The sequence below is a fragment of the Humulus lupulus genome, chromosome 8 (genome assembly GCF_963169125.1).
Source record: "Humulus lupulus chromosome 8, drHumLupu1.1, whole genome shotgun sequence".
NCBI lineage: Eukaryota > Viridiplantae > Streptophyta > Magnoliopsida > Rosales > Cannabaceae > Humulus > Humulus lupulus.
Window position 1 is genome coordinate 83,097,309 of NC_084800.1, and position 26,822 is coordinate 83,124,130.

The 26,822-nt window shown below is 45.9% G+C and overlaps 1 protein-coding gene across 1 annotated transcript; it reads left to right on the top strand.

The window, feature by feature from the left end:
• The first annotated feature begins 5,145 nt into the window (after positions 1–5,145).
• On the top strand, positions 5,146–26,535 carry LOC133795718 (uncharacterized). Its single transcript, XM_062233170.1, has 8 exons — positions 5,146–5,242; positions 5,633–5,718; positions 6,060–6,492; positions 15,517–15,602; positions 15,944–16,376; positions 25,401–25,486; positions 25,828–26,260; positions 26,531–26,535. The coding sequence occupies exons 1-8, from the start codon at positions 5,146–5,148 to the stop codon at positions 26,533–26,535; spliced, it is 1,659 nt and encodes a 552-aa protein (XP_062089154.1).
• Positions 26,536–26,822: the final 287 nt, after the last annotated feature.

A 26,822-nucleotide genomic window follows, 5' to 3' on the forward strand; every position in this document is an offset into this window, starting at 1 on the left:
ATTTGGGAGAAATTGCGAAATGTGAGCCCCAGAGTTTGAAATTATCTGAACAAGAAGAGCCGGGAGAGGGAAGCGGAGCCATTCGACATGTCTCAGACTCATGACGATCTCAGAAGGCTTCACTATGTCCTTAAATCACCATTCTCGAAGCTCGGCATCCGAGAGCATCCTCATCGTGACATTGTCAGGAATGTCGAACGATTTGCGCATATGTTCGAACGCATTCTTGTATCCGTCGCGATCCAAAGGCTAGGAAGATGAACGAGAAGACATTATCACACCGAATGAGATGATTGTCGAAGGTTTGAATTGAAGGAAATCTCTAGGGTTTCTTCGAAGCTTCTCTCTGGAAGTTGGAATAAAGTTTGGAAATTTGAATGAAAAATATTTTGAAACAAAAACTACTTAAATGAAAGGTAAAATTTTGAACCAAACATTTTACTCGATAACCGTGTTTGCATTAAGTGTAACTTGTTAGGTAATCAAATGATCATGTACCTACGGATTACCTCGGTTTAAGGAGAATGACGGCTCTAGGCGAAATTTTTGGTGTTGAAGAGTCAGCCCAAGATTCTAACAGATTAGCACACCACGCCTGTCCGAAGCTTGGGCCAGGGGGCATCTGTTGGGCCCAAGATGTTCGGCCCAAAAACCTTTTTCTCATTTATCAAATTTTCAAAACGGAGTGTTTTGACAAAGAAAGGTTCCGAAGGCAGAAGCTGCGCCTCTGACCCCTGAGCGAGACATTCAAAGTCGGTATTTTTGGAGGGAAATTCAGTTATTTCTTTCCCCCCATTCCAGGGTTTGCTTGAACCAACTAACTGCATTGCATATTTTGTCCTATAAATATAAGATTCGTAGAAGGGAAAGGGATCGAACTTTGAACTAACTTAAGCATCGGAGTGTCTTTCTTGCAGGTGATCCCGACGAGTCAAAGGCAAACCACATCACCGAAATAGCAGCAGGTCATCATTAATCATTGGGTTTTACTTCCAGATATAGAAAGACAAATTGTTGCCCCAACACTCTCTCATTCATATTTCATTCCCAAATATCATATACTCTAAGTTCGACAATGGATTCGCCAAATTCTCTGAATCCATACGACAATATGAGTCTAGAGGATATCATAATTGCAAAGTGTACTGACGATCATGATGATCAATAGTTCAAAGCGATCATGGATGGGGGTAGCTCAACAAGACAAGGAAGAAAGAGAGCCCACATTGATAGGGGTCATGTAGAAGGACACCAACGTTTGTTCGATGACTACTTTTTTGATGAATCGGTGTATACAGAATATCAATCTCGAAGAAGATTTAGAATGCGTAGACACGTATTCCTACGTGTTGACTGCGTTTTTAGCCAACGACATGAGAACGTCAACAACGACAAACCTTCAAGAGAATTCAAACGACACAGACAGTTTTATAAAGAAAATAAAGAACACACGCAATTTTTATAGTGGTTCAGCCCCAATCAGTTGGTAATAACCTAATCCACTTAGAGATTTGATTATTTTATCTACACTCAAGATCAGATGAACCAGTGTCAACTGAGTTTCTTCAGTGTAAATTCCCATAATACAAAAGAGTTCTCTCTTAAGAAAACGCACTTTCTCTCTCTAGAAAACTCAGACCAAAAATTCAAATTGCCAAAAGTCATTTTCTGATCCCATCAACCCTCTATTTATAGGCTGGGGATTAGAAATTGATATCCCCTTAGGATCGGGATATTTTATCATTCGTATTATATTTAAATTACAAGAAATATTCAAAATACAATAGAATCCTCAATTTGAGCGAAGAATGAGAGATTCCCGTGTATGCCCATACCGATTCTTGCTGAAGCCGTTTCTGGGAATTTGACGCAGTCTGGTCTATTTGGTTGATGAATATCGTCCTCTGGTCGAACACATGCATGTTGGATACATACAAGTGCTGGTCGGACATATGCATGCCATTTCTTTACTTGGACAACCGTGCACTTACTGGACATATGCATAAGGACCAATCCTTCGTCTCTCCTCGGACATGCATCCGACCACGCCCTTAGACTACTCCTCGGACCAAAATCCGACCACAATCCTTGGACTGCTCCTCGGACCAAGATTCGACCACACTCCTTGGTCTGCTCCTCGGACCAAGGTCCGACCACATCCTTGGGCTTCTCCTCGGATCAAAGTACGACCACACCTTGGGCACTCCTTGGACCAAGGTCCGACCACACCTCGGGCTCTCCTCGGACCAAAGCCCGACCACACCTTGGGCTCCTCCTCGTACCAAAGTCCGACCACACCTTGGGCTCTCCTCGGACCAAGGTCCGACCACACCTTGGGCTCTCCTCAGACCAAAGTCCGACCATGCCCTTGGGTTCTCCTCGGACCAAAGTCCGACCATGCCTTGGACTGCTCCTCGGACCAAAGTCCGACCACGCCATTGGACTACTCCTCGGACCAAAGTCCGACCAGGCACACCCTAGCCCAAGTACTCTCCTCGGGTGCACTTGGCTTGGTCATGAAGCAGTCAAAACTCTTCACTGATGTACTGGGCTGCTGCTAAGCCAGATCACCCAACTATTCCATGCCACCTGTCATTTCTATTGCCACATCATCATTTTCAAATTTTTGGGATAACATTTGCCCCCCAAGTTTATTTTATGATACTTCACATAATAAACTTTTTTCTCCACAGTTGACGGCATTATAAAAATTAACTGTTCATCTTCCTGTCATGCAGCAAACCACAACTTACAGGCCATGATCACTGCAAAAAACTGCCTATGATCGTGGGGAGAAAAAATAGCCCCGGAATGCCAAGAGTCCAAAAATAAGTAATAACTCCCACTTTTTTCCTTTAAATAACCCCTACATTTACACATTCTTCTTTACACAAGAAAATCACATTTTTTAAAAACCTTTCTCCTTCTTTCTTCTCTCTTGGCCGAAACCCCTTGTCTTCTCCTTCCTTTGGCCGAATCTTCAAGGGACTTCAAGGGAAGCACTCCATTTCTTCAAGCAAGTCAAAGGTTCTCCAAATTTGAGTAAGTCTTCTTCTCCATGCCTATACATTGTTGTTATTTTTCAAAAAATTTCATGAAAAAACCATGTTGTGTCCGAAACCCCATTGAGAGCTTTTTTCTTGAATTTGTTCATGAATCTCATAAGAATGCTTGTATAATGTGTTGGGTGGCTGTTTTGAGGATGTTTGTATTATGGGTAACCCAACATTACTCTCAATTTCATAGGAATTTCAAGAAAAATAGGTCAATTTGGTATAAACCATGATTATGGGTTTTGGGGTTTTTGATAGCATAGAGGGTTTCAAGAACATGAAAAAACTTTTCAACTTCCCTATTTTGATCTTGTGTTTGTATGTTTGGATGAAGAAACATGTTTATGTTAGTGAATATAGAACATTGCTCCTTCAAATTGGGTCTTGTTTTCGGCTCAAAGAAAATAGTGGCGTTTTTGGTGAGGTTTTGGGCATGAAAAATGGGTAAGTTTAGGGATATGGACGTTCGGCCTCTATTTTTTCTGGGCAAACATGTGGTCCGATCGGACCACATGGGCACTCTTCGGACCACACAGGTGCTCCTCGGATCGTGTGGAACCCATCTCCTCAGACCCCTGATGTTCGATCGGAGTCCTTGGGCTGTTGGCGTTGGCTCTTCGGGTGTCCTCGGCTCGGATGCAGAAGGATAGCACCACGCCAAGCTTGGTCCGCCCGGACCATCTTCGCACGTCTCCTCCTTGGTCACATGGTATCTGACCGGATACCTCATGACCCTTCGCACATGCTGGCCAAGCGTCTCTTCGGACATGCCCTTAGCCCAAGTTCACGCCTGGATGCATGCGGCTGGGGCACGCTTCTCCTCGGGCTCATGGTGTCCGACCGGACACATATGCCTATCTTTCATATGCGCCTCGTCGGATGCAGAAGGATTCCTTGCACTAGGCACAATTTTAAGACCAATCATGGCATTTCTTTATGCTATATTTTTTAAACATTTCTTAGGCACCTTTAAGCACTAAAAATCGTTTTTCCATGCATGCCATATTTTTACCACTTAGAGAAATTTTTCTAAGTATAAAAATAAATTTTGTTCTTGTTGGGTTTTATCTGTATGGTTACTCACCTCCCCATTTTTTATTTATTTTTGTAGATGAATCGCTCTGATTATAGGGGAGGTGGCAACCATACGGACTCCGATACTTCTATCCCGCAGTCAATCGAGACTCATCTAAACGGCGATTCCTCATCAAAATCGTCCACCAGTTGTACTCCAGAGGACCGCCTTCGTCGCTTCAAGCGGATCCTTCCCCGCTCAGCCCTGTACTTCCTCCGAGAGGAACAGTTTCTTCAACAAGCCTCACAGTCGACGATGAGGGTGAAGAAATCTAATAGACATCCCCAGGACCAAGATCCACAAGTTGCCCGCAGAGCGGTACAGAAGGTGGTGGAGCGCAGTGACGCCCGCACTGCAACTCCTTCAGGATCACCCTTTTAGAAGTTTGCCACCGTGATCCAGAACTTGGCCATTCAAAAGCCACGGAAGGGAAGAGAAGAAGAACCTTCCTGGTTCACTGCCCAACCTTCAAAACTTAACCCCGGATCGTTCCACAAACACACCGAGGCTTTGGGTTTGAGTAGGGTGAACGTGATATGCCCGGGCTCTCACCAGAGAGCCAATAGGCCCGGTGGAGCATACTGCGCCTGGTCCAGGCATCATATCCACGCAGGAGCGACACTTCCATTACATCCCTATTTTCGGTCTATAGCGGATTATTTCAATGTCTCCCCATTCCAGATCGCACCGAATGGGATCCAGGCATTGTTCGCACTGTATATTCTCTACTTTCTGCAAGGTTGGGACGAGCCCACCCCTCATGAGGTGCACTATTTGTTCAACTTCAGGACCAATCCCACCCACAACAACACGGGCTTCTTTCACCTCTATCACAGGCAAAGGGGGATTACATACCTTAGCGGTATCTCCCACAAGTCGAACCCCGGGAAATATTACAGGGAATATTTCCTCACATCAGATATCAAGGCCAAAAACTTGGCCTTTACACACGCGGGTCCGTTCCAGCGACCCTTGCCTACTGAAGGGATGTTCAATCGAGCGGAGGCGTTGGCTAGCATGAGTACTGAGGAGAAAGACGTGAAAAGATTGGTCACTGTGGACTACCTTCAGATGGTGGGCCTGATACCGTGTGACAAAAATATGGCGGTGGAAAGTACCACTGGGGAGAACAACACGACTGATCAGTCCAATGCGGGCACAGAGATAGTGACTGACCAGTTTTCTCCTGGACCCTCTCCGCTTTCTCATAGACATGGCGACCTTGTCATTAGGGAGCCTCAGCTTGAGCCTTAGCACAGATCTGCTATTCCTGCTCGGTCCGGGAAAGGAAAAGCCATTCAGATTGAGAGAGAACTTAGCTTATCTTCGGATGACGAGGATGACTTCATTGACCAGATTCTCAACTCAGGTTTAGTAGTCATAGGAATATGTTTAATAACTTGGTGATTCGAGGCTAATAAAATTGTAGTAGTAATATACTTATCTACATTTTATTATATATATACATTTTTTCTAACGAATCTCATGTTTTCCTTTTTTGCAGACTCGGAGATGTTCAGACATTGTATCGTTCCTCCTGCTCCAAAAAGGAAGTTTGGCGAAGGAAGTGGTCTCACTCCTCCGAGGAAGGTCCCGAGGACAGTGCCCCCGAGCCAGGGGAGACAACCTGAGGGGTCAGTCCCATCCCGCAGTTGACCCCTTCGTCACTCCCCCCATCAGCGAGCCTGACTCCCCCAGGCCCGTCCGGCCCGAGCGAGGCGCTCCGAGTTGCTGACACCAAACTCAGGGGGGCAGCTGATCAGACCCTCCGTGATTCATCGACGATTCAAGGCTTTGAATCTTTTCCTCGACTCAGCGTTGACGTTGTCCTAGATAGAGGGATTGCTCAGCTAACAAATGTAAGTACTCTACCACAAGATAGATTGTTACTTACGTTAATGCTTTGTAGTAACTTTTTGCTTTTCATGCAGACGCTTATGACCTTCTGTCACGCCCAGCAACGATCGGTCGATTACAAGGAGTTGATCAAGGTCCTAAATGATCAACTCGTGGAGGCTCGAGCGAAAACGGACGCTCTTCAGTCCAAGCTGGAACAGGCAGAGAAGACTGTGACTGAGCAAAATGAGTCTCTCAAGGGGTTGGATGATGGGAATAATCAGCAAAATCAAGCCAACAAATCCTTGACTAATCGGCTAGACGGACTGACTCGTGAGAACGAGGGCTTAGCTCGCGAGAACGAGGGACTGATTAGCGAGAATGAAGAGCTGAAGCAAGAGAAAGAGGCCGATCTAACCCGCTATGAGGAGACCTGCTTCAACTGCTTCTACCAGTTGTGGAAGCTAAATAAACCCCTCAAGCTTGACTTTCTGACCGAAGAGATCCAGGCAGAGGAGCTTGCCAGATGTGAGGCCAGGGCTGCTGAGGAAGCTGCTAATCCCACCGGTCCTGCACCTACCTCCTCTACACTATCATTCCGAGCAAGAAGAACAGCTGATGCCGAGGAGGGGGTTGATCAACCTACCAGAGCAGCACGCCAGTGACTCCTCATCCTGCTAGAGCGCTCCTGCATGACCAGTTGTAGTCCTACCAGTTTTTTGTTTTATTTTTTTTTATACTTTTGATCGTATGATTGAGCTGTTTGACACTTGCACTTTACTTTTCTTTTTTGGCTAGCTTGAAACTTTTAAGTCTTTTTACATTTAAGACATTACAAGTTTATTGTGAATAGTAAAGTTCCTATATATCTTCAATTTCACATGAGTACTTAGTTTTCTAACTTAGAAATTCTAGACATTTCATAAGTCCATACTAAATATACTTCCTCATGCTCTTATTGCTCTAACATTTTATGAGCATAACTTTTATTACCACACGAATATCTGTTTCTAACTTAAATTTTTTTAAAAATTGCAAGTTACTTAAGCTTTGTTAAACAAGTTAGCTTAATGGCCTTTTTAGACTTCCAAATTTACAAGTCAGCCCAAAAACAGATATCTTTGCTCGTGCTCTTATTGCCTGTGTTGAAGTGCACACCAGTATACTCTATGTGCCCCCCAAGTGATCCTTGATCACTTGCTACTTGACCGAATTTGTCCGAGCAGTGACTACTCGTGAAACACATAGAATATACAAACATATTTTAGCAGTTAACCACTACAAAAACATGCAACTATTTAAACATTGGTCTTTCATCTCATGATACCGACCAGTTGAACACTGTCCGGTATATATGTATTTTCAGTTTTTTAGAAGACCTGTTTTGTTTAAATCATAATGACAGTTGAACACTGCCAAGCAAGAATAATCAACACATATGCAAAATTTGTAGCAAGATTCGACCACGCTGCGTGTGATCTCTTTTATTACTCGTAATAATAAATGACAAAACGTGTCTAACAACGAGTTTCAAACAAAATAACATTGTTCAAAATAACATGACTGGTTAGCAAATAGCCAGTCTACAAACAAAAACTTAAATAACAAGTTAAGCACTTGATACAAAGCCATTACTCTGTAAGCAGTATTTATTGATAATAGTTCCTCAAGTGCTCTCCGTTCCAGTAATTCCTGATCAGCTCTCCATTCAACCGAGCCAGCTTGTAGGTGCCGGGTGGCAAGACTTGCTCAATTTGATATGGTCCTTCCCAGTTTGGTCCTAGCACACCAGCTGCTGGGTCTCTCACAAACACCTTTCTGAGGACCAAATCTCTGACCTGGAACTTTCGATCTCGGACTTTGGAATTGAAGTAGCGCGCCACTTTTTGCTGGTGAGCAGCAACTCTCAAGTTCGCCTCCTCTCTTCTCTCCTCGAGGAAGTCTAAGGATTCTGCCAACAATTAATGATTCTCCTCTTCTGCTACACTGCTGGATAGCTTTCATCCACGTTGAGCACGTGGCTGATCACAGTTGGTGAGATACCCACTATATCCTTGTGAGACCAGGCGAAGACATCTTGATTCCTTTGCAAGAATTCTATTAGCTGTGCTCTCACCTCTGCTTTCAACTTTTTTCCAATTTTGACCCCTCTCGTCAGGTCATTCTCATCTATAAGGACCTCCTCTAACTCCTCGGACGGTCCCGCATCACTCTCATAATCCCCAAAGCGAGGATCAAAGTCCCTTCCCTCGCTTTGGGCAACGCCCTATTTGGTGACTTCATCACCGAATGGGGCCTTATGCTCTTTTAAACCAAGAGTGCTTTCTTGGCCAAACTCTTCTAACGTCTCTTCATCGATTAAAACTGCAAGACTCTGGTTGACATCCATCTCGTCCACCTCCTCTCTCTCAACACATACAATCATGTTATTCTCCTTGGCCCCCTTCTTTGCCTTAGCTACCGAGGCATTATAGCACTCCTTAGCCTCCCTCTGGTCTCCTTGGACACAGCCTATGCCGGCACTGGTCGGGAACTTCATGGAAAGGTGCCAGATTGAAACTACCGTATGTAAGTTTGTGAGCAGTGGTCGACCAATAACCACATTGTAGGCGGACGGGCAGTCAACAATCAAGAACTCGGTCATTACGGTTTCATGCTTGGGAGCTTCCCCCGTCGTGACTGGCAACTTGATTGTCCCAACTGGTGACAATCCTTCTCCAGTAAACCCATAAATGACTTGGGAGCACGGCTTCAAGTCATTGATAGACAACTTCATTTTCTCGAAGGATGACTTATAAATAATGTTCACTTTCATATTAGCGATTTGGACTGTCACAACAAGAGGGTCATTGTGAGGATACCTCACGTGTCGAGCATCTTCTTCAGTGAAAGTGAGGGACTCACTTTCATATCTTGGGTTCTTCGGTGGTCGCTCCTCCACTGTCATAACTTCGGAGGTGGATGCCGCACCTAACTCATGACGAAGGGTGCGAGCATACCTCTCCCTCGCCTTGTTGCTATCTCCAGCAAGATGTGGTCCTCCACATATAGTATTTAGTGTGAAGTCCACAGGTTCAGGTTGCAAAGGTGGGGATCGTTGCCGCTTGAACCCAGGATTGTTGTTGCTCCCCTCTCCTTGGGTCTTCTCTGCTCGATACTTTTATAGCTTCCCCGACCGGAAGAGAAACTCTATCTCATCTTTGAGATGATTGCACTCATTCGTGTCGTGACCATAGTCTCCATGGAAGCGACAGAACTTGTTCATATCTCTTTTACTCATCTCCTTCTTGATTGGTGGGGGTTTCTGGTAAGGGACCTCTTGATGACTGGCCAAGTAGATCTCTGCTTGACTTGCCGAAAGGGTGGTGTAGTTGGTGAATCGAGGTTCATACTTAGTTGGCTTGTCGTTTGGTCCCGACTTAGCCTTCTTCTCATTGTGGAGGTCAGACCCGTTATTCCCACGTTTCTTACTACCACTTTGATCATTCCCACCATTCTTGGGGGGATCATTCGACCCGCTTGGATTGTTCAATCCATTTTCTCCCTTCTCAATTGCATCATCCAACTTCATATACTTATCTGCCCGATCTAAAAATTGTTGTAATGTTGAAATTAGATGACGATGGATGCTGTCCCACAAAGGACTTCGATAGATAATGCCGGAAGAGATCGCCACCATCTTCCCCTCATCTCTAACCGCAGTAGCTCGGTTAGCTTCTCTCATGAACCTTTGAATGTAGTTCTTGAGAGACTCATCTTTTCCCTATCTAATATCCACCAAGTGATTGGCATAAATAGGAGGGGTTTGAGCAGTACTAAACTGCCTGCAAAACTCCTTCCTAAAACTTTCCCAAGAAGTGATGGAATCTGGTTTAAATTTCTAGTACCACTCCTGGGCAGTGTCTGACAATGTGGTGGGGAAGACACTGAAGCGATAGTCGTCACTCACCTCGAGCAGCTTCATTTGATCTTCAAACTTTCCAACGTGTCTTACCGGGTCTGCCTTTTCTGTATAAACTGGCAGTACCGGTGATTTGTATTTCGCTGGTGGTTGAGCTGCTCTAATTCGAGCACAAAAAGGGCTGCCACTTCTGTGGTCTACCGGATCAATCGCAGCAGGTTGTTTTGACAAACTCTGAATTGCTGCTGTTAAAGCATCAAGCTGGGCTTGGATGCCTGGGGCCACCGCTGGGGACTCACTTTCGGGACCGCCTGGTCAGGTGTTCCTATCCGGCAAACCATCATTGAGTATTTCTATTCGACTGGTAGGACGGATTGGCTCTTGCCCTTCGACTGGGACGGTCCTCCTTCTATCATCAATGACGTCCCTCAGGTCCTTCTGAGCAGTGTGCTTTCCCAACCGATCGAACACTGTACTCCGAGTCTTCTCGGATGGTTTGCTGGGTCGAACGTGCTCCTTGCCACTGCGCTGGTTGGGATGTCTTGGTGGCCTTCCTGTCTGAGCTGGTCAATCCTCCCCTCCTCGATGGTTATTATTATTCTTCTCCTTAGAATGGTTAGTGTGATGACTGTCAGCTTCATCACGCCTATGCCCATCTTTGAAGTGGGAAGTCTCATTGCCACGAGGAGCTTTATTGTGCTCCTGCTCAGGAGGTGTTTTCTTGCTGCCTGACTTGTGATTCCCTGATCTGGAAGTCTCTGATCGGTGGCTTCTTGAGGGGGTTTTGGAGTTCCCCCTTTTAGTTGAGGCAGTGCGCGATCGGACTCCGTCCTCCTCATGACCAGGTGGGTTACTACCACCCCTGCCTGGTCTATCAGTTTTCTTACGACTAGCTTCTGTGGTCCTTGCCTCTGTGGTGGCTGCCACCCCAGGTGCAACCTGGGCATTGGCTCGGGTCAGCTGCGTAGCTGCCTCCAGAGCGAGTACAGCTTCGCGATGTCGCCTGTCGGCCTCCTCCTGCTGTCGACGGATCTCCTCACTCCTAGCGTCCATCTCCCATTTCTGCTGCTCTAATGCGGCATTTTGCCTAGCCATTTCCTCAGCGAACGCCTCCTACCTGGCGTTGAACTGAGCCATCTCCTCCTGGAAGGCGCTCATGGCTTCCTGGAGCTCTTCAACTTCTGGCGCTACGTCCTCGAGCACGACTCTGGGCTCAGTTTCACGATCTTGAACGCTAGGACCCTCTGATCTAGCATGCTCTTTAAAGGAGCTCGTCTTCTTGGAGGCTGCATTGGTGTTCTTAGGTGCCATATTGCTTCAGGGACCGTCTGTTCTTCTCTTCAGGCTCTCAACGAAAGCACCAAAATGTTGACTGCGTTTTTAGCCAACGATGTAAGAACGTCAACAACGACAAACCTTCAAGAGAATTCAAACGACACAGACAATTTTATAAAGAAAATAAAGAACACACGCAATTTTTATAGTGGTTCAGCCCCAATCAGTTGGTAATAACCTAATCCACTTAGAGATTTGATTATTTTATCTACACTCAAGATCAGATGAACCAGTGTCAACTGAGTTTCTTCAGTGTAAATTCCCATAATACAAAAGAGTTCTCTCTCAAGAAAACACACTTTCTCTCTCTAGAAAACTCAGACCAAAAATTCAAATTGCCAAAAGTCATTTTCTGATCCCATCAACCCTCTATTTATAGGCTGGGGATTAGAAACTAATATCCCCTTAGGATCGGGATATTTTATCATTCGTATTATATTTAAATTACAAGAAATATTCAAAATACAATAGAATCCTCAATTTGAGCGAAGAATGAGAGATTCCCGTGTATGCCCATACCGATTCTTGCTGAAGCCGTTTCTGGGAATTTGACGCAGTCTGGTCTATTTGGTTGATGAATATCGTCCTCTGGTCGAACACATGCATGTTGGATACATACAAGTGCTGGTCGGACATATGCATGCCATTTCTTTACTTGGACAACCGTGCACTTACTGGACATATGCATAAGGACCAATCCTTCGTCTCTCCTCGGACATGCATCCGACCACGCCCTTAGACTACTCCTCGGACCAAAATCCGACCACAATCCTTGGACTGCTCCTCGGACCAAGATTCGACCACACTCCTTGGTCTGCTCCTCGGACCAAGGTCCGACCACATCCTTGGGCTTCTCCTCGGATCAAAGTACGACCACACCTTGGGCACTCCTTGGACCAAGGTCCGACCACACCTCGGGCTCTCCTCGGACCAAAGCCCGACCACACCTTGGGCTCCTCCTCGTACCAAAGTCCGACCACACCTTGGGCTCTCCTCGGACCAAGGTCCGACCACACCTTGGGCTCTCCTCAGACCAAAGTCCGACCATGCCCTTGGGTTCTCCTCGGACCAAAGTCCGACCATGCCTTGGACTGCTCCTCGGACCAAAGTCCGACCACGCCATTGGACTACTCCTCGGACCAAAGTCCGACCAGGCACACCCTAGCCCAAGTACTCTCCTCGGGTGCACTTGGCTTGGTCATGAAGCAGTCAAAACTCTTCACTGATGTACTGGGCTGCTGCTAAGCCAGATCACCCAACTATTCCATGCCACCTGTCATTTCTATTGCCACATCATCATTTTCAAATTTTTGGGATAACATTTGCCCCCCAAGTTTATTTTATGATACTTCACATAATAAACTTTTTTCTCCACAGTTGACGGCATTATAAAAATTAACTGTTCATCTTCCTGTCATGCAGCAAACCACAACTTACAGGCCATGATCACTGCAAAAAGCTGCCTATGATCGTGGGGAGAAAAAATAGCCCCGGAATGCCAAGAGTCCAAAAATAAGTAATAACTCCCACTTTTTTCCTTTAAATAACCCCTACATTTACACATTCTTCTTTACACAAGAAAATCACATTTTTTAAAAACCTTTCTCCTTCTTTCTTCTCTCTTGGCCGAAACCCCTTGTCTTCTCCTTCCTTTGGCCGAATCTTCAAGGGACTTCAAGGGAAGCACTCCATTTCTTCAAGCAAGTCAAAGGTTCTCCAAATTTGAGTAAGTCTTCTTCTCCATGCCTATACATTGTTGTTATTTTTCAAAAAATTTCATGAAAAAACCATGTTGTGTCCGAAACCCCATTGAGAGCTTTTTTCTTGAATTTGTTCATGAATCTCATAAGAATGCTTGTATAATGTGTTGGGTGGCTGTTTTGAGGATGTTTGTATTATGGGTAACCCAACATTACTCTCAATTTCATAGGAATTTCAAGAAAAATAGGTCAATTTGGTATAAACCATGATTATGGGTTTTGGGGTTTTTGATAGCATAGAGGGTTTCAAGAACATGAAAAAACTTTTCAACTTCCCTATTTTGATCTTGTGTTTGTATGTTTGGATGAAGAAACATGTTTATGTTAGTGAATATAGAACATTGCTCCTTCAAATTGGGTCTTGTTTTCGGCTCAAAGAAAATAGTGGCGTTTTTGGTGAGGTTTTGGGCATGAAAAATGGGTAAGTTTAGGGATATGGACGTTCGGCCTCTATTTTTTCTGGGCAAACATGTGGTCCGATCGGACCACATGGGCACTCTTCGGACCACACAGGTGCTCCTCGGATCGTGTGGAACCCATCTCCTCAGACCCCTGATGTTCGATCGGAGTCCTTGGGCTGTTGGCGTTGGCTCTTCGGGTGTCCTCGGCTCGGATGCAGAAGGATAGCACCACGCCAAGCTTGGTCCGCCCGGACCATCTTCGCACGTCTCCTCCTTGGTCACATGGTATCTGACCGGATACCTCATGACCCTTCGCACATGCTGGCCAAGCGTCTCTTCGGACATGCCCTTAGCCCAAGTTCACGCCTGGATGCATGCGGCTGGGGCACGCTTCTCCTCGGGCTCATGGTGTCCGACCGGACACATATGCCTATCTTTCATATGCGCCTCGTCGGATGCAGAAGGATTCCTTGCACTAGGCACAATTTTAAGACCAATCATGGCATTTCTTTATGCTATATTTTTTAAACATTTCTTAGGCACCTTTAAGCACTAAAAATCGTTTTTCCATGCATGCCATATTTTTACCACTTAGAGAAATTTTTCTAAGTATAAAAATAAATTTTGTTCTTGTTGGGTTTTATCTGTATGGTTACTCACCTCCCCATTTTTTATTTATTTTTGTAGATGAATCGCTCTGATTATAGGGGAGGTGGCAACCATACGGACTCCGATACTTCTATCCCGCAGTCAATCGAGACTCATCTAAACGGCGATTCCTCATCAAAATCGTCCACCAGTTGTACTCCAGAGGACCGCCTTCGTCGCTTCAAGCGGATCCTTCCCCGCTCAGCCCTGTACTTCCTCCGAGAGGAACAGTTTCTTCAACAAGCCTCACAGTCGACGATGAGGGTGAAGAAATCTAATAGACATCCCCAGGACCAAGATCCACAAGTTGCCCGCAGAGCGGTACAGAAGGTGGTGGAGCGCAGTGACGCCCGCACTGCAACTCCTTCAGGATCACCCTTTTAGAAGTTTGCCACCGTGATCCAGAACTTGGCCATTCAAAAGCCACGGAAGGGAAGAGAAGAAGAACCTTCCTGGTTCACTGCCCAACCTTCAAAACTTAACCCCGGATCGTTCCACAAACACACCGAGGCTTTGGGTTTGAGTAGGGTGAACGTGATATGCCCGGGCTCTCACCAGAGAGCCAATAGGCCCGGTGGAGCATACTGCGCCTGGTCCAGGCATCATATCCACGCAGGAGCGACACTTCCATTACATCCCTATTTTCGGTCTATAGCGGATTATTTCAATGTCTCCCCATTCCAGATCGCACCGAATGGGATCCAGGCATTGTTCGCACTGTATATTCTCTACTTTCTGCAAGGTTGGGACGAGCCCACCCCTCATGAGGTGCACTATTTGTTCAACTTCAGGACCAATCCCACCCACAACAACACGGGCTTCTTTCACCTCTATCACAGGCAAAGGGGGATTACATACCTTAGCGGTATCTCCCACAAGTCGAACCCCGGGAAATATTACAGGGAATATTTCCTCACATCAGATATCAAGGCCAAAAACTTGGCCTTTACACACGCGGGTCCGTTCCAGCGACCCTTGCCTACTGAAGGGATGTTCAATCGAGCGGAGGCGTTGGCTAGCATGAGTACTGAGGAGAAAGACGTGAAAAGATTGGTCACTGTGGACTACCTTCAGATGGTGGGCCTGATACCGTGTGACAAAAATATGGCGGTGGAAAGTACCACTGGGGAGAACAACACGACTGATCAGTCCAATGCGGGCACAGAGATAGTGACTGACCAGTTTTCTCCTGGACCCTCTCCGCTTTCTCATAGACATGGCGACCTTGTCATTAGGGAGCCTCAGCTTGAGCCTTAGCACAGATCTGCTATTCCTGCTCGGTCCGGGAAAGGAAAAGCCATTCAGATTGAGAGAGAACTTAGCTTATCTTCGGATGACGAGGATGACTTCATTGACCAGATTCTCAACTCAGGTTTAGTAGTCATAGGAATATGTTTAATAACTTGGTGATTCGAGGCTAATAAAATTGTAGTAGTAATATACTTATCTACATTTTATTATATATATACATTTTTTCTAACGAATCTCATGTTTTCCTTTTTTGCAGACTCGGAGATGTTCAGACATTGTATCGTTCCTCCTGCTCCAAAAAGGAAGTTTGGCGAAGGAAGTGGTCTCACTCCTCCGAGGAAGGTCCCGAGGACAGTGCCCCCGAGCCAGGGGAGACAACCTGAGGGGTCAGTCCCATCCCGCAGTTGACCCCTTCGTCACTCCCCCCATCAGCGAGCCTGACTCCCCCAGGCCCGTCCGGCCCGAGCGAGGCGCTCCGAGTTGCTGACACCAAACTCAGGGGGGCAGCTGATCAGACCCTCCGTGATTCATCGACGATTCAAGGCTTTGAATCTTTTCCTCGACTCAGCGTTGACGTTGTCCTAGATAGAGGGATTGCTCAGCTAACAAATGTAAGTACTCTACGACAAGATAGATTGTTACTTACGTTAATGCTTTGTAGTAACTTTTTGCTTTTCATGCAGACGCTTATGACCTTCTGTCACGCCCAGCAACGATCGGTCGATTACAAGGAGTTGATCAAGGTCCTAAATGATCAACTCGTGGAGGCTCGAGCGAAAACGGACGCTCTTCAGTCCAAGCTGGAACAGGCAGAGAAGACTGTGACTGAGCAAAATGAGTCTCTCAAGGGGTTGGATGATGGGAATAATCAGCAAAATCAAGCCAACAAATCCTTGACTAATCGGCTAGACGGACTGACTCGTGAGAACGAGGGCTTAGCTCGCGAGAACGAGGGACTGATTAGCGAGAATGAAGAGCTGAAGCAAGAGAAAGAGGCCGATCTAACCCGCTATGAGGAGACCTGCTTCAACTGCTTCTACCAGTTGTGGAAGCTAAATAAACCCCTCAAGCTTGACTTTCTGACCGAAGAGATCCAGGCAGAGGAGCTTGCCAGATGTGAGGCCAGGGCTGCTGAGGAAGCTGCTAATCCCACCGGTCCTGCACCTACCTCCTCTACACTATCATTCCGAGCAAGAAGAACAGCTGATGCCGAGGAGGGGGTTGATCAACCTACCAGAGCAGCACGCCAGTGACTCCTCATCCTGCTAGAGCGCTCCTGCATGACCAGTTGTAGTCCTACCAGTTTTTTGTTTTATTTTTTTTTATACTTTTGATCGTATGATTGAGCTGTTTGACACTTGCACTTTACTTTTCTTTTTTGGCTAGCTTGAAACTTTTAAGTCTTTTTACATTTAAGACATTACAAGTTTATTGTGAATAGTAAAGTTCCTATATATCTTCAATTTCACATGAGTACTTAGTTTTCTAACTTAGAAATTCTAGACATTTCATAAGTCCATACTAAATATACTTCCTCATGCTCTTATTGCTCTAACATTTTATGAGCATAACTTTTATTACCACACGAATATCTGTTTCTAACTTAAATTTTTTTAAAAATTGCAAGTTACTTAAGCTTTGTTAAACAAGTTAGCTTAATGGCCTTTTTAGACTTCCAAATTTACAAGTCAGCCCAAAAACAGATATCTTTGCTCGTGCTCTTATTGCCTGTGTTGAAGTGCACACCAGTATACTCTATGTGCCCCCCAAGTGATCCTTGATCACTTGCTACTTGACCGAATTTGTCCGAGCAGTGACTACTCGTGAAACACATAGAATATACAAACATATTTTAGCAGTTAACCACTACAAAAACATGCAACTATTTAAACATTGGTCTTTCATCTCATGATACCGACCAGTTGAACACTGTCCGGTATATATGTATTTTCAGTTTTTTAGAAGACCTGTTTTGTTTAAATCATAATGACAGTTGAACACTGCCAAGCAAGAATAATCAACACATATGCAAAATTTGTAGCAAGATTCGACCACGCTGCGTGTGATCTCTTTTATTACTCGTAATAATAAATGACAAAACGTGTCTAACAACGAGTTTCAAACAAAATAACATTGTTCAAAATAACATGACTGGTTAGCAAATAGCCAGTCTACAAACAAAAACTTAAATAACAAGTTAAGCACTTGATACAAAGCCATTACTCTGTAAGCAGTATTTATTGATAATAGTTCCTCAAGTGCTCTCCGTTCCAGTAATTCCTGATCAGCTCTCCATTCAACCGAGCCAGCTTGTAGGTGCCGGGTGGCAAGACTTGCTCAATTTGATATGGTCCTTCCCAGTTTGGTCCTAGCACACCAGCTGCTGGGTCTCTCACAAACACCTTTCTGAGGACCAAATCTCTGACCTGGAACTTTCGATCTCGGACTTTGGAATTGAAGTAGCGCGCCACTTTTTGCTGGTGAGCAGCAACTCTCAAGTTCGCCTCCTCTCTTCTCTCCTCGAGGAAGTCTAAGGATTCTGCCAACAATTAATGATTCTCCTCTTCTGCTACACTGCTGGATAGCTTTCATCCACGTTGAGCACGTGGCTGATCACAGTTGGTGAGATACCCACTATATCCTTGTGAGACCAGGCGAAGACATCTTGATTCCTTTGCAAGAATTCTATTAGCTGTGCTCTCACCTCTGCTTTCAACTTTTTTCCAATTTTGACCCCTCTCGTCAGGTCATTCTCATCTATAAGGACCTCCTCTAACTCCTCGGACGGTCCCGCATCACTCTCATAATCCCCAAAGCGAGGATCAAAGTCCCTTCCCTCGCTTTGGGCAACGCCCTATTTGGTGACTTCATCACCGAATGGGGCCTTATGCTCTTTTAAACCAAGAGTGCTTTCTTGGCCAAACTCTTCTAACGTCTCTTCATCGATTAAAACTGCAAGACTCTGGTTGACATCCATCTCGTCCACCTCCTCTCTCTCAACACATACAATCATGTTATTCTCCTTGGCCCCCTTCTTTGCCTTAGCTACCGAGGCATTATAGCACTCCTTAGCCTCCCTCTGGTCTCCTTGGACACAGCCTATGCCGGCACTGGTCGGGAACTTCATGGAAAGGTGCCAGATTGAAACTACCGTATGTAAGTTTGTGAGCAGTGGTCGACCAATAACCACATTGTAGGCGGACGGGCAGTCAACAATCAAGAACTCGGTCATTACGGTTTCATGCTTGGGAGCTTCCCCCGTCGTGACTGGCAACTTGATTGTCCCAACTGGTGACAATCCTTCTCCAGTAAACCCATAAATGACTTGGGAGCACGGCTTCAAGTCATTGATAGACAACTTCATTTTCTCGAAGGATGACTTATAAATAATGTTCACTTTCATATTAGCGATTTGGACTGTCACAACAAGAGGGTCATTGTGAGGATACCTCACGTGTCGAGCATCTTCTTCAGTGAAAGTGAGGGACTCACTTTCATATCTTGGGTTCTTCGGTGGTCGCTCCTCCACTGTCATAACTTCGGAGGTGGATGCCGCACCTAACTCATGACGAAGGGTGCGAGCATACCTCTCCCTCGCCTTGTTGCTATCTCCAGCAAGATGTGGTCCTCCACATATAGTATTTAGTGTGAAGTCCACAGGTTCAGGTTGCAAAGGTGGGGATCGTTGCCGCTTGAACCCAGGATTGTTGTTGCTCCCCTCTCCTTGGGTCTTCTCTGCTCGATACTTTTATAGCTTCCCCGACCGGAAGAGAAACTCTATCTCATCTTTGAGATGATTGCACTCATTCGTGTCGTGACCATAGTCTCCATGGAAGCGACAGAACTTGTTCATATCTCTTTTACTCATCTCCTTCTTGATTGGTGGGGGTTTCTGGTAAGGGACCTCTTGATGACTGGCCAAGTAGATCTCTGCTTGACTTGCCGAAAGGGTGGTGTAGTTGGTGAATCGAGGTTCATACTTAGTTGGCTTGTCGTTTGGTCCCGACTTAGCCTTCTTCTCATTGTGGAGGTCAGACCCGTTATTCCCACGTTTCTTACCACCACTTTGATCATTCCCACCATTCTTGGGGGGATCATTCGACCCGCTTGGATTGTTCAATCCATTTTCTCCCTTCTCAATTGCATCATCCAACTTCATATACTTATCTGCCCGATCTAAAAATTGTTGTAATGTTGAAATTAGATGACGATGGATGCTGTCCCACAAAGGACTTCGATAGATAATGCCGGAAGAGATCGCCACCATCTTCCCCTCATCTCTAACCGCAGTAGCTCGGTTAGCTTCTCTCATGAACCTTTGAATGTAGTTCTTGAGAGACTCATCTTTTCCCTATCTAATATCCACCAAGTGATTGGCATAAATAGGAGGGGTTTGAGCAGTACTAAACTGCCTGCAAAACTCCTTCCTAAAACTTTCCCAAGAAGTGATGGAATCTGGTTTAAATTTCTAGTACCACTCCTGGGCAGTGTCTGACAATGTGGTGGGGAAGACACTGAAGCGATAGTCGTCACTCACCTCGAGCAGCTTCATTTGATCTTCAAACTTTCCAACGTGTCTTACCGGGTCTGCCTTTTCTGTATAAACTGGCAGTACCGGTGATTTGTATTTCGCTGGTGGTTGAGCTGCTCTAATTCGAGCACAAAAAGGGCTGCCACTTCTGTGGTCTACCGGATCAATCGCAGCAGGTTGTTTTGACAAACTCTGAATTGCTGCTGTTAAAGCATCAAGCTGGGCTTGGATGCCTGGGGCCACCGCTGGGGACTCACTTTCGGGACCGCCTGGTCAGGTGTTCCTATCCGGCAAACCATCATTGAGTATTTCTATTCGACTGGTAGGACGGATTGGCTCTTGCCCTTCGACTGGGACGGTCCTCCTTCTATCATCAATGACGTCCCTCAGGTCCTTCTGAGCAGTGTGCTTTCCCAACCGATCGAACACTGTACTCCGAGTCTTCTCGGATGGTTTGCTGGGTCGAACGTGCTCCTTGCCACTGCGCTGGTTGGGATGTCTTGGTGGCCTTCCTGTCTGAGCTGGTCAATCCTCCCCTCCTCGATGGTTATTATTATTCTTCTCCTTAGAATGGTTAGTGTGATGACTGTCAGCTTCATCACGCCTATGCCCATCTTTGAAGTGGGAAGTCTCATTGCCACGAGGAGCTTTATTGTGCTCCTGCTCAGGAGGTGTTTTCTTGCTGCCTGACTTGTGATTCCCTGATCTGGAAGTCTCTGATCGGTGGCTTCTTGAGGGGGTTTTGGAGTTCCCCCTTTTAGTTGAGGCAGTGCGCGATCGGACTCCGTCCTCCTCATGACCAGGTGGGTTACTACCACCCCTGCCTGGTCTATCAGTTTTCTTACGACTAGCTTCTGTGGTCCTTGCCTCTGTGGTGGCTGCCACCCCAGGTGCAACCTGGGCATTGGCTCGGGTCAGCTGCGTAGCTGCCTCCAGAGCGAGTGCAGCTTCGCGATGTCGCCTGTCGGCCTCCTCCTGCTGTCGACGGATCTCCTCACTCCTAGCGTCCATCTCCCATTTCTGCTGCTCTAATGCGGCATTTTGCCTAGCCATTTCCTCAGCGAACGCCTCCTACCTGGCGTTGAACTGAGCCATCTCCTCCTGGAAGGCGCTCATGGCTTCCTGGAGCTCTTCAACTTCTGGCGCTACGTCCTCGAGCACGACTCTGGGCTCAGTTTCACGATCTTGAACGCTAGGACCCTCTGATCTAGCATGCTCTTTAAAGGAGCTCGTCTTCTTGGAGGCTGCATTGGTGTTCTTAGGTGCCATATTGCTTCAGGGACCGTCTGTTCTTCTCTTCAGGCTCTCAACGAAAGCACCAAAATGTTGACTGCGTTTTTAGCCAACGATGTAAGAACGTCAACAACGACAAACCTTCAAGAGAATTCAAACGACACAGACAATTTTATAAAGAAAATAAAGAACACACGCAATTTTTATAGTGGTTCAGCCCCAATCAGTTGGTAATAACCTAATCCACTTAGAGATTTGATTATTTTATCTACACTCAAGATCAGATGAACCAGTGTCAACTGAGTTTCTTCAGTGTAAATTCCCATAATACAAAAGAGTTCTCTCTCAAGAAAACACACTTTCTCTCTCTAGAAAACTCAGACCAAAAATTCAAATTGCCAAAAGTCATTTTCTGATCCCATCAACCCTCTATTTATAGGCTGGGGATTAGAAACTAATATCCCCTTAGGATCGGGATATTTTATCATTCGTATTATATTTAAATTACAAGAAATATTCAAAATACAATAGAATCCTCAATTTGAGCGAAGAATGAGAGATTCCCGTGTATGCCCATACCGATTCTTGCTGAAGCCGTTTCTGGGAATTTGACGCAGTCTGGTCTATTTGGTTGATGAATATCGTCCTCTGGTCGAACACATGCATGTTGGATACATACAAGTGCTGGTCGGACATATGCATGCCATTTCTTTACTTGGACAACCGTGCACTTACTGGACATATGCATAAGGACCAATCCTTCGTCTCTCCTCGGACATGCATCCGACCACGCCCTTAGACTACTCCTCGGACCAAAATCCGACCACAATCCTTGGACTGCTCCTCGGACCAAGATTCGACCACACTCCTTGGTCTGCTCCTCGGACCAAGGTCCGACCACATCCTTGGGCTTCTCCTCGGATCAAAGTACGACCACACCTTGGGCACTCCTTGGACCAAGGTCCGACCACACCTCGGGCTCTCCTCGGACCAAAGCCCGACCACACCTTGGGCTCCTCCTCGTACCAAAGTCCGACCACACCTTGGGCTCTCCTCGGACCAAGGTCCGACCACACCTTGGGCTCTCCTCAGACCAAAGTCCGACCATGCCCTTGGGTTCTCCTCGGACCAAAGTCCGACCATGCCTTGGACTGCTCCTCGGACCAAAGTCCGACCACGCCATTGGACTACTCCTCGGACCAAAGTCCGACCAGGCACACCCTAGCCCAAGTACTCTCCTCGGGTGCACTTGGCTTGGTCATGAAGCAGTCAAAACTCTTCACTGATGTACTGGGCTGCTGCTAAGCCAGATCACCCAACTATTCCATGCCACCTGTCATTTCTATTGCCACATCATCATTTTCAAATTTTTGGGATAACATTTGCCCCCCAAGTTTATTTTATGATACTTCACATAATAAACTTTTTTCTCCACAGTTGACGGCATTATAAAAATTAACTGTTCATCTTCCTGTCATGCAGCAAACCACAACTTACAGGCCATGATCACTGCAAAAAGCTGCCTATGATCGTGGGGAGAAAAAATAGCCCCGGAATGCCAAGAGTCCAAAAATAAGTAATAACTCCCACTTTTTTCCTTTAAATAACCCCTACATTTACACATTCTTCTTTACACAAGAAAATCACATTTTTTAAAAACCTTTCTCCTTCTTTCTTCTCTCTTGGCCGAAACCCCTTGTCTTCTCCTTCCTTTGGCCGAATCTTCAAGGGACTTCAAGGGAAGCACTCCATTTCTTCAAGCAAGTCAAAGGTTCTCCAAATTTGAGTAAGTCTTCTTCTCCATGCCTATACATTGTTGTTATTTTTCAAAAAATTTCATGAAAAAACCATGTTGTGTCCGAAACCCCATTGAGAGCTTTTTTCTTGAATTTGTTCATGAATCTCATAAGAATGCTTGTATAATGTGTTGGGTGGCTGTTTTGAGGATGTTTGTATTATGGGTAACCCAACATTACTCTCAATTTCATAGGAATTTCAAGAAAAATAGGTCAATTTGGTATAAACCATGATTATGGGTTTTGGGGTTTTTGATAGCATAGAGGGTTTCAAGAACATGAAAAAACTTTTCAACTTCCCTATTTTGATCTTGTGTTTGTATGTTTGGATGAAGAAACATGTTTATGTTAGTGAATATAGAACATTGCTCCTTCAAATTGGGTCTTGTTTTCGGCTCAAAGAAAATAGTGGCGTTTTTGGTGAGGTTTTGGGCATGAAAAATGGGTAAGTTTAGGGATATGGACGTTCGGCCTCTATTTTTTCTGGGCAAACATGTGGTCCGATCGGACCACATGGGCACTCTTCGGACCACACAGGTGCTCCTCGGATCGTGTGGAACCCATCTCCTCAGACCCCTGATGTTCGATCGGAGTCCTTGGGCTGTTGGCGTTGGCTCTTCGGGTGTCCTCGGCTCGGATGCAGAAGGATAGCACCACGCCAAGCTTGGTCCGCCCGGACCATCTTCGCACGTCTCCTCCTTGGTCACATGGTATCTGACCGGATACCTCATGACCCTTCGCACATGCTGGCCAAGCGTCTCTTCGGACATGCCCTTAGCCCAAGTTCACGCCTGGATGCATGCGGCTGGGGCACGCTTCTCCTCGGGCTCATGGTGTCCGACCGGACACATATGCCTATCTTTCATATGCGCCTCGTCGGATGCAGAAGGATTCCTTGCACTAGGCACAATTTTAAGACCAATCATGGCATTTCTTTATGCTATATTTTTTAAACATTTCTTAGGCACCTTTAAGCACTAAAAATCGTTTTTCCATGCATGCCATATTTTTACCACTTAGAGAAATTTTTCTAAGTATAAAAATAAATTTTGTTCTTGTTGGGTTTTATCTGTATGGTTACTCACCTCCCCATTTTTTATTTATTTTTGTAGATGAATCGCTCTGATTATAGGGGAGGTGGCAACCATACGGACTCCGATACTTCTATCCCGCAGTCAATCGAGACTCATCTAAACGGCGATTCCTCATCAAAATCGTCCACCAGTTGTACTCCAGAGGACCGCCTTCGTCGCTTCAAGCGGATCCTTCCCCGCTCAGCCCTGTACTTCCTCCGAGAGGAACAGTTTCTTCAACAAGCCTCACAGTCGACGATGAGGGTGAAGAAATCTAATAGACATCCCCAGGACCAAGATCCACAAGTTGCCCGCAGAGCGGTACAGAAGGTGGTGGAGCGCAGTGACGCCCGCACTGCAACTCCTTCAGGATCACCCTTTTAGAAGTTTGCCACCGTGATCCAGAACTTGGCCATTCAAAAGCCACGGAAGGGAAGAGAAGAAGAACCTTCCTGGTTCACTGCCCAACCTTCAAAACTTAACCCCGGATCGTTCCACAAACACACCGAGGCTTTGGGTTTGAGTAGGGTGAACGTGATATGCCCGGGCTCTCACCAGAGAGCCAATAGGCCCGGTGGAGCATACTGCGCCTGGTCCAGGCATCATATCCACGCAGGAGCGACACTTCCATTACATCCCTATTTTCGGTCTATAGCGGATTATTTCAATGTCTCCCCATTCCAGATCGCACCGAATGGGATCCAGGCATTGTTCGCACTGTATATTCTCTACTTTCTGCAAGGTTGGGACGAGCCCACCCCTCATGAGGTGCACTATTTGTTCAACTTCAGGACCAATCCCACCCACAACAACACGGGCTTCTTTCACCTCTATCACAGGCAAAGGGGGATTACATACCTTAGCGGTATCTCCCACAAGTCGAACCCCGGGAAATATTACAGGGAATATTTCCTCACATCAGATATCAAGGCCAAAAACTTGGCCTTTACACACGCGGGTCCGTTCCAGCGACCCTTGCCTACTGAAGGGATGTTCAATCGAGCGGAGGCGTTGGCTAGCATGAGTACTGAGGAGAAAGACGTGAAAAGATTGGTCACTGTGGACTACCTTCAGATGGTGGGCCTGATACCGTGTGACAAAAATATGGCGGTGGAAAGTACCACTGGGGAGAACAACACGACTGATCAGTCCAATGCGGGCACAGAGATAGTGACTGACCAGTTTTCTCCTGGACCCTCTCCGCTTTCTCATAGACATGGCGACCTTGTCATTAGGGAGCCTCAGCTTGAGCCTTAGCACAGATCTGCTATTCCTGCTCGGTCCGGGAAAGGAAAAGCCATTCAGATTGAGAGAGAACTTAGCTTATCTTCGGATGACGAGGATGACTTCATTGACCAGATTCTCAACTCAGGTTTAGTAGTCATAGGAATATGTTTAATAACTTGGTGATTCGAGGCTAATAAAATTGTAGTAGTAATATACTTATCTACATTTTATTATATATATACATTTTTTCTAACGAATCTCATGTTTTCCTTTTTTGCAGACTCGGAGATGTTCAGACATTGTATCGTTCCTCCTGCTCCAAAAAGGAAGTTTGGCGAAGGAAGTGGTCTCACTCCTCCGAGGAAGGTCCCGAGGACAGTGCCCCCGAGCCAGGGGAGACAACCTGAGGGGTCAGTCCCATCCCGCAGTTGACCCCTTCGTCACTCCCCCCATCAGCGAGCCTGACTCCCCCAGGCCCGTCCGGCCCGAGCGAGGCGCTCCGAGTTGCTGACACCAAACTCAGGGGGGCAGCTGATCAGACCCTCCGTGATTCATCGACGATTCAAGGCTTTGAATCTTTTCCTCGACTCAGCGTTGACGTTGTCCTAGATAGAGGGATTGCTCAGCTAACAAATGTAAGTACTCTACCACAAGATAGATTGTTACTTACGTTAATGCTTTGTAGTAACTTTTTGCTTTTCATGCAGACGCTTATGACCTTCTGTCACGCCCAGCAACGATCGGTCGATTACAAGGAGTTGATCAAGGTCCTAAATGATCAACTCGTGGAGGCTCGAGCGAAAACGGACGCTCTTCAGTCCAAGCTGGAACAGGCAGAGAAGACTGTGACTGAGCAAAATGAGTCTCTCAAGGGGTTGGATGATGGGAATAATCAGCAAAATCAAGCCAACAAATCCTTGACTAATCGGCTAGACGGACTGACTCGTGAGAACGAGGGCTTAGCTCGCGAGAACGAGGGACTGATTAGCGAGAATGAAGAGCTGAAGCAAGAGAAAGAGGCCGATCTAACCCGCTATGAGGAGACCTGCTTCAACTGCTTCTACCAGTTGTGGAAGCTAAATAAACCCCTCAAGCTTGACTTTCTGACCGAAGAGATCCAGGCAGAGGAGCTTGCCAGATGTGAGGCCAGGGCTGCTGAGGAAGCTGCTAATCCCACCGGTCCTGCACCTACCTCCTCTACACTATCATTCCGAGCAAGAAGAACAGCTGATGCCGAGGAGGGGGTTGATCAACCTACCAGAGCAGCACGCCAGTGACTCCTCATCCTGCTAGAGCGCTCCTGCATGACCAGTTGTAGTCCTACCAGTTTTTTGTTTTATTTTTTTTTATACTTTTGATCGTATGATTGAGCTGTTTGACACTTGCACTTTACTTTTCTTTTTTGGCTAGCTTGAAACTTTTAAGTCTTTTTACATTTAAGACATTACAAGTTTATTGTGAATAGTAAAGTTCCTATATATCTTCAATTTCACATGAGTACTTAGTTTTCTAACTTAGAAATTCTAGACATTTCATAAGTCCATACTAAATATACTTCCTCATGCTCTTATTGCTCTAACATTTTATGAGCATAACTTTTATTACCACACGAATATCTGTTTCTAACTTAAATTTTTTTAAAAATTGCAAGTTACTTAAGCTTTGTTAAACAAGTTAGCTTAATGGCCTTTTTAGACTTCCA

Bases quoted from the DNA above. Each gene is read 5' to 3' on its own strand.
- LOC133795718 (XM_062233170.1), top strand. From the start codon at position 5,146: ATGAGTACTGAGGAGAAAGACGTGAAAAGATTGGTCACTGTGGACTAC. The intron at 15,603-15,943 runs GTCCCGAGGACA...CTTTTCATGCAG, and splicing joins GTCTCACTCCTCCGAGGAAG to ACGCTTATGACCTTCTGTCA. The intron at 16,377-25,400 runs GTGAGGCCAGGG...CCTTTTTTGCAG, and splicing joins GGCAGAGGAGCTTGCCAGAT to ACTCGGAGATGTTCAGACAT.